This window comes from Anneissia japonica, unplaced genomic scaffold (assembly GCF_011630105.1).
Source record: "Anneissia japonica isolate Jap-2015-1 unplaced genomic scaffold, ASM1163010v1 scaffold287717_len1600092_cov198, whole genome shotgun sequence".
In the NCBI taxonomy this organism is placed as follows: Eukaryota; Metazoa; Echinodermata; class Crinoidea; order Comatulida; family Comatulidae; genus Anneissia; species Anneissia japonica.
The window spans coordinates 952,762-961,176 of NW_022755469.1; the positions used below are offsets into that span (position 1 = coordinate 952,762).

The 8,415-nt window shown below is 35.8% G+C and overlaps 2 protein-coding genes across 2 annotated transcripts; one reads left to right on the forward strand and one right to left on the reverse strand.

The window, feature by feature from the left end:
* Nucleotides 1-384: 384 nt before the first annotated feature.
* LOC117123474 (charged multivesicular body protein 1a-like) lies at nucleotides 385-5,920 on the forward strand (the record flags this gene model as incomplete). The annotated part of the gene is given in 4 exon segments (XM_033269408.1): nucleotides 385-531; nucleotides 952-1,020; nucleotides 1,822-1,881; nucleotides 2,949-5,920. Coding segments are annotated over 4 exon segments (489 nt in total), but the record flags the coding sequence as incomplete, so codon positions are not given.
* On the reverse strand, nucleotides 4,268-8,415 carry LOC117123456 (testis-specific serine/threonine-protein kinase 4-like). Its single transcript, XM_033269372.1, has 2 exons — nucleotides 8,011-8,415; nucleotides 4,268-6,982 (listed from the first exon to the last, which is right to left on the reverse strand). The coding sequence occupies exons 1-2, from the start codon at nucleotides 8,413-8,415 to the stop codon at nucleotides 6,401-6,403; spliced, it is 987 nt and encodes a 328-aa protein (XP_033125263.1). The 3' UTR covers nucleotides 4,268-6,400.

The window sequence follows — 8,415 nt, forward strand, 5'->3', positions numbered from 1 at the left end:
CAAAACTAGCCCTCTAATTGGAGACCACGCCAGAGACCTCCCCAATTTTTTCAGGTCCCAAAGGTGGTCTCGATTTGGAGGGCAAACTGTAGTTAAATACCATCTGTGGTGAATTTAGGAAAAAACCTAAAGAAATTCAAAACTTTGAAATCCTTATTTAAAGGGATCATAACTTTACACTGAGCCCAAAATTCAATTGAAATCTGCATTCATCATAGATGTTGTTAAATTTCGCTATGAGCTTGTAGGCATCATTGCCCCTTTCCATCATTGCAGAAGAGAATAATTCATGGATAGAAATTTAAATCAAATTATTAATTTACAAAAGATAATTGCTGATTTGCCTTGGTAACTGGATTTTATTTTTTAATGTTCAATTTTTAGGCTATAGAGCAAAAGAATATTGAAGGAGCAAAGATCTATGCAGAAAATGCGATACGAAAGAAAAATGAAGGATTGAATTACCTACGCATGGCGTCCAGGGTGGACGCTGTCTCATCCAGGGTCCAATCGGCTATGGCAATGAAAGAAGTAAGTTTATTTCATACCAATTACTATGTGATGATCCATAAATTAACAACTCAGTGGTGGTAATGTTGGATGGGGATTAGCATGAATCCCAGTCAACTCGTCAGATAAAACATATTAATCTGCTGATCCGTTCAAAGTTATTGTGGTTGCAGTTCCTGATAGAAAGCCATGCCCCCTCGGCTGAACCCGTTGTATTTAGCAACTACCTAGGCAACCCTTGGCAAGAACCCATCTTCTAGGTAAGTTTCTGGAACCACCACTGCCCCACGTTCATGTATTCATTCTATCCTATCAGTGTTTTTTTCATTTTTATGTGGCCCTTTTTAAACCATATTTATTAATTCATTGTTATTTCTGTGTGATGAGATTTTCATGAAATTGATAATAAGTAATATTTTTTTTGACTGAAACTTGTTTCAGATTACAAAGAATATGGGAAGTGTAGTGAAAGGACTTGATAAAGCAATGGCATCCATGGACCTACAAAAGGTAACATATTTTTCTTCTACACCAAGCTTATACATCAAGACAAGCTCATAGAATACCACAGTCGTGTCGTCGCGACCCCAGGTGGCACTGTCTGTTGTCAACAGACGATGGTTATCATTTGTTACGGCTGAATGACTTCATAGGCTTTTTGGAATAGGCATTGAAAATCTAATATTTTACCGTTAAAATGTACTGAAAACACGAAAGCTCACATTATATTAGTTATCAAACACATATTACAGTATTTGATTGTTAATGGTTTTTAATCCTTTTGAACATTTTTAGTGTTCTCTCCTTTTCAGTGCTTATTTTTATTATCTTCTTTAAATATTTTATTGTTATTGGTGAAGCTTCTTGTTGCTTTGTTGTGAATTTTTTAAGGTTAATTAATTTGTGAAGTCTCTATTTTTTATATTTATTTGTTAATTATCCCATATTAATTCAATTTTTTTTGCAATGAGTTTGATAATATAGTATAATACATACTCCAAGTATCGAAATGCACGCCATCGTGTCGGGATTCAATATTTCGACATTAATTATTCAATTAAATATTGAATCCCGACACGATGGTGTGTGTTGTGGACTTTCGGAGTTTGATAATAAAACCAGGAAAAGAAAAGATTTATTAACTTATTGATTAATTGGAGGGCAATAAACCAAGCAAAATGGATAGAACAAAAATAGTAAAGAATAGAACATTAACAAAACAAGTTTACACTTTAATGAGCCAACTAAGCTTTAGTAGTAAATAATATGAATTATCTTTCACCAATTTTATTGTCATTTTTATCATTATAGGTGTCTCAAATTATGGAGAAGTTTGAATCACAGTTCGAAGACCTAGATGTCCACACACAGGTTCATGTTTTTTTAGTTGTATTTTTGTTAAGGGAAAGTGTATTACAGTAATTTGACAATGGAACTCTCCGTGGTTGATCAGTGTCCAATCTAAGAAGCATGGGTTGAAATCCTTCAAAATTCTGTCGTTCCTCATGCCAGACATGTAAGGGGTGGGAGGGGATGGGGTGGGGAATCTCTCAAAAAAGCTTACACCCGGAGGTGTCCCATTTTAAATTTGCTGAGCAAGAAAATTACATTTAAGGACTTAATAATCATCAAATGTCACCTTATTCTTCCAGTTAGTGCTGCACCCCTCCCCACCTTCACTTCCCTGGGCCTGCACCTAACCTTTGCACACCAATCAGTTTGTTTGTAAAAAAAAAACAGGCACATGATAATTTAATTTATGCAAAGGCCCTGTATGAAATAAAGCACATTTCCACTATTTCCATCAGCCTTTTGTAGCAACTATTATCTAGAGTGTCAATAAACAACTGACCAGTCAGATCAGGAAAAGTGGCGTAATGGCTATGAGCTCTAAAGCCAGGGCCCCAAGAGCCTCAAGGGCCCTGGAGCCTCAAGGGTTCCCCAAGCAAATTCAAATATTTTTTTTTTACAAATAACCAAGGCCCTTTTCCAAACCAAAGTCTGCTGAGTGTTTGGCGCATTTTTATTTTCATCACTATCGCCAGTCTACGTTTTGTATGTCCATAAATATTTATTAATTTTAATTGGCTCATTTTTTTTTTTTTTGTGGTATTTATTGTAATATGTTTATTAGTTATAACTTAGTTAAAATTAAGAACAGGTATGGGTTTTTTTGGGTAAACTCACGATACCTAGAATTTGAATGTGTGAAAAAGGCATTAAAATACATCATAGAACGCAAAAAATGCCGCAGACCCCCACAAGGGGCCATTCTCGACCCCCAGCGTCTGGGACGGGCCCCTCCAACAAACACACATGCTTATGCTTAGCAACAGTATCCAAGAGATGGGGCTTATTAAGCCACAGCATTTTTCATGTGATGTAACATTGCATGCAAATGACCTTTGAAAATTTATTGAATTATTTTTGTCGTTCAGGTTTTGGAAGGTTCTCTCGGTAATGCAACAACTCTAAGCACGCCACAGGATCAGGTTGATCAGCTGATAAAACAAGTGGCGGACGAGAACGGCTTGGACGTAATCAGCGATCTTGCAGAAGCACCTGAGGTTAGCGATACAATAGCAAGCTCTTCAAGATCTATGCAAGAAGAGGATGTCCTGTCCAGGAGGTTAAGGGCACTCAGAGAATGAAAATGGCTCTCAAACATTAGACAGAGCAGAAAGGTTAAGATTATCAGGCACACCAGGTGAAGGAGAAAATGCACTTATTTCCAAATTCAGATATTTCATGTAGTCTTTATTACCTCACAAATGTGGCAAAGACAAGCCAAACTAGTCACTTGTCTCAAATCGTGTTTCAGAGATAATGGCCAAAACATGCTGGAATATCAAAATTTTTAACAATTTGGTGATGGTCTCTGCCTAAAGCTTTGATTTAAAAGATTCCTTTACCATTTTATATCTCTCATTTTACAATCCTGTATTAATAACTAAAAATCCATTTGTGTGTTGATTGACTGGTTTGGCTTGCCTTTACTACGGCTAGTATAATAACATAATGAAGTAGTCATATGAGACTTACTAAGTTTTTTTTATAATAGCGTTAAATAATTTGTTAACACCCTAGTTCCCTTAAACTTATATGATTGAAGGTGTTACAACAGCTAGTCAGTAGCACTTCAAAGAGTGCATTTATTTTGAACTATTTTCAGTAACCATGAAATATAATATTAATTTAATTTAATATTAAAGCCCTTAATGATCAGTACCTGCAGGAACTGGATAGGTCACCCTCTTTAAAAATGGTAATAAATTAAACCCACTGGGGTGACTGGACAGGAACAGAATTTGGTTACCAAAATAAAATTATATAAGAATTTAAAATAAAAAGTTAAACAATAAAACTATTTGAATTTATAATGCACCTTATTTAGAAATTATATTATTATTTTGTAATCTTTTTCGTAGAATTTGTCGATGCTTGAAGAAAGTACTACCACACGATAAGTGCGCCCTCTTTACGATTACCTTTTACTTTAAGCTCAAATAGTTTCAATCTGGTTTCTAGATATAAAGATCTGTTTGAAACATTACAAACAGTACGTATGTTACAAACAGTACGTATGTTACAAACAGTACGTATGTTATTGGTTTACTTACAAGAATTTTTTCAATGCCTTTTGCGTTCTATTGAAGGATGCCCTCTAGTTTGTGGTAACACTTTTTTTGAGATAGGATTGCATTCCAACAAAACCTCGAGAGTCCAACAGTTCTATACTCTTTGACAGGCCCGTGAGGGGGGGGGGGGTTAAGGGGGTTACGATGAACTGCCCCAAAACTGGAGAAGGTCGGCATTTAAAAACGAAAAATTTATATTCATAGGTATATTTACAATGTTCTCCAGAGTATCGGAGATCATACAAGCCTCATACAAGCCAGAAGTACTTCAAGTCAACAATGTAAAATATTGTATAATGGTTTCCAAAGGGTCCACTTTCCACTGAAACAAACCTCCCACAAATTAAATCATGCTACTAGCCTGTTTGATACTACTGTCTCCATTCTTTTCAGTGTCCTACCAGATACTTGTGTGACCCCTGACACAGAAGCAATGCAGATGAAGTGCATGAGCTCTCACTGGCTAAAATCAGGGGCCCACATCTTAAGGGCCTACAGATTATTCACCAACAGTTTTTTGCCCCACATTGGCCGAGCAGGGCCTTTTAAGAATCAGAATTGAAAAAAGAAAAAAACACCCTTAAAATGTCAGAAACACCGAAGCAGTAGGGGCTTTGCCCTATACACATCTAGGCTGCACCTGAACTCTAGAGTAGTATGGCCCCAAGAAGCCTTAGCCAGTGCCCTCAACCTTCTTCATTATGCCCTTTGCCCTGCCCAAGAACACTAACAGGAGTTAAGACTCAAACCTTTTGTCTTGAGTTGAATTAATAAAACATATCACAGCTCCTCCGCATCTTCCCCATCTTATATACCTTAATGCTGTAGTTGCTCCGAACAAAATGTTATTTAAATCTTTTATTATTAATAATCATATCAATTTTGTTGCACATTATCATTAATCCTAGGTCCTTAATGTTAAATGTATTATTTAGTGTATATTTGTATTATATCTATTCTGTTATTGTGATTTAAATAATCATTATATATTTCATATTTTCCTACAAATTACTGGAATTTTATCTTTTTTAGGAAAATGTTTTCTACTTTATTAGGTTAGCACCTATTCCTTGTTGAACATTTAGTGTGTTCAATATGTATAGTTATCTGCCTTTGATAAGCTAATAAAATAAATATAGGTCCTATTACACTTGCTTACTGTTCGTTTATAAATTTGAACCACAAACTATATTTTGGCTAAAACCTGGTTTCCATAAAATTTATACATTGTCCATGCTATCCACCGACAGCTTTCATCATCACTGATTGGCTGGTCGAATCCAGGAAGTAGTTTCCCAATTTCTTTGGAGAAAGCTATGTAGTTTTGGCATTTGGTGAAGTGACAGTGTACTGATGTTATGGAAAGCAAGGTTTATTAGCAGATGCATTGATAATACTATCCCTACATTCTTTTTAATATTCCTGTGAAAATGTTAGTAAAAAGGTCCATAAATCACCGAAAAGTTAATTGTTTTTGTTGTGTATATCATTGGAAATTTATAACTTACTTAGTACTTTCAACGTTCAATATTTTATTAGAGAATTTTTATAGCTGAACACCACTTTTTTAAAATCTTTAATTTGCATTTAAATATCTCCTAATTTTTATGCAATTTCATGTCAAGCGATGTCATCTAAGAAATAAAGAGAATGCCCAGAATTTTTGTTATAAACTAACACTAACTGTAAATATAAGATAGATTATCTGATAAACTAATTTTATAAATATATTGGCCGACGAATCTCATATTAAAGTCGTATACGATCTTGAATGATTAGTATCTTGTGATTTAATAATAAAGTTTCGATTACGTAACAACGGTAAAATCTGAGGTAATGACGTAACGTAATGTCATCGACTATGAGTTTGTCGTCTGAATACTAGAGCCTAATTTGGATGGAATCTACCAATTGTGCAAAGAACTCTGAACTATGGACGACAGTCATCGGCGTCGATTTTCTATAGGGCCTAGATAAAACCCCACTTTTCAAAGCGAGTGAAAAGAACAACAACTACGAATGACTATTGAATTGTTAAGTTTTTCAGATCAAAACCGAGTAAAAACTTTAAAAATATCGCGATCGAAAGTTTAAATTATTGTGTGTGTATTATTAATTAAAAAGGTGTGTAATAACTTACTTTATGAAGATGCCAAGAAAGCAATGAAAAATTACTGGAGGCAGTATTACATTTTATTGCTAATCCGTTATAATAGAATCGATGCGCATGTTAAAGAGAAACATAATCGGAATTAGACAGCTGATTTGTTATCGTGCGCAGCAGACGATGTTTCGCCTGACGTGCTGGGTTGTTGCTTGCTTCCTGAGGACGTTTGCTGGTTCGTTCTGCGGAGTTTCTGTTTCGTCGGGTCTACCCGTTTATACCACCCCTCGTCGGAAATATTCTTAATATGAAGACGTCTTTTAGCACTAATTAGTATCCTACAAATGATGTCTTTGAAGTCTTGTGCTACGTTCTTGTGTGACGGAAAACCAGGCGGTTTTTGAACCTGTGACAGAAGTGTCTTGTGGTTTGTATCATCGTACGGTAGACGCCCGAACATCATCGTGAACAGAATCACTCCCATACTCCAGACATCGCCGAGCATCGGGTCGTAAGGAATTCCTCGAAGAATCTCGGGTGGCGCATACGCATAACTACCACAGTACGTTTCGCTTAGAATCACCTGTCCGTTCTCTTTTGGTTTCATGTTGCCACGCGCAAATCCAAAGTCGGATATTTTCAGAACATTGTTTTTACTGAGTAATAAGTTTTCACATTTCAAATCCCGGTGGACGATGCCGTGCTGATGGCAGTAATCCATCCCGTCCACCTATCACAATAAAAGAGAAAAACAAATCGAAAAATTACATTTTAAACCAAGAATCAATGGAAACATAATCATTTTCAAGTAACTGCAGATCATAATGGTCTCTGTAAAGCCTAATTCTAGTCCACGACTACGTCACTGGTTGTTTTTGCGATGTTTTTTTTAATTGACAACGGTTGTTTTTCGATGTTTTCCGTCATTGTTGCGATGCTTTAATTCAGCGAGGTAATGTAGGTCAGACCTACATTTTAACAATGACGAATATGCCATTATACCTTAATGGGAATTTGTCATTAAAATTTGGCATGAGATTTACAATTCATGCTCAGGTGGTTTATTAATAATATATAACATCATCTTTATTAACGTGCTCAAAACTGTATTAGAGACGTAGGCCTAACGCATGCAAAAGTCAACTGTAGAATTATGGTTAGGGGCCTAAAGATCAATAGACAATTACAAGAATGTCTTTATAGAATATTAGGCTGTTAAAATATGATGAAAGTTTATGTACGACGCGCTCACCACACATTCATACACTTTCTACTCCCCAAAGTGTCGTTTATGTCACGCTTCTGCCCCTAGACGTAAAACATCTCGTCCGCAGAGAGGCCTTTTTGAAATTGAAGACAATGTTCGTAATTAGGGATGCTCTCTTTATCAGAGATCGTATAAAATATCACAAAAAGTAGTTTCGCCAATACGGTAGGTATTAGGTATAAAGACACCAACTTGATGAAATGATTAAAAAAAATCATTATCAATGATAGGCCTAAATAAATAATATAAATATGTGTGCATTTTCTCTTGATTTCGGTAGGAAAGGTGGTGTAATGATAATAATTTTGAAATCCAGTGTTTTGCTTGTGTGGCTATTAAAAAGTCTAATACGATTTGTATATTTCACTTCAATTCTCTCCTCTTCATTTAGATGGTTTTAATTAAAGTAGTTTCTAATGAATTTAATGAAGGCATAGACATGTGATATAAAGTGCATTTAAAAAACTGAAGTATGTCTCCTATTCTCTTACCAAATGATGGAACCATATCCCAGTCTGAGATTCTGGTATAGCACCGTGTCCTTTAATATAATCTAAAAGATCTCCATTTTCAGCAAGTTCCATGATGAGGTACACCCTACTTGTAGTTTCAATAGACTGAAGAAAACATACAAGATTCGGGTGTTTAAGTACTTTTACTACCTGGACCTCTCGGGGCAGGAACTTTGTAAGGTAATCATCTGGTGCCTTGCGTTTCGAAACGACTTTGATTGCTACTTTACAGTTATGCTTTGATGACATCGACGACTTCACTGTGGCATACGATCCATGACCAATAGTTTCTATCGACGAGAAGCCATGAATCTCCAATACACTCTGTCCTTTATCCTTTGGTGTCGGTTTATGTGCAGACGGATTGACGGCTAGTTTGGACAT

Excerpts from the sequence above, each read along its gene's own strand:
- LOC117123456 (XM_033269372.1), bottom strand. The coding sequence starts at position 8,415 with ATGTCCAAACTAGCCGTCAATCCGTCTGCACATAAACCGACACCAAAG. Across the intron at positions 6,983-8,010 it reads GGATATGGTTCCATCATTTG|GTGGACGGGATGGATTACTG; the intron begins GTAAGAGAATAG and ends TTATTGTGATAG.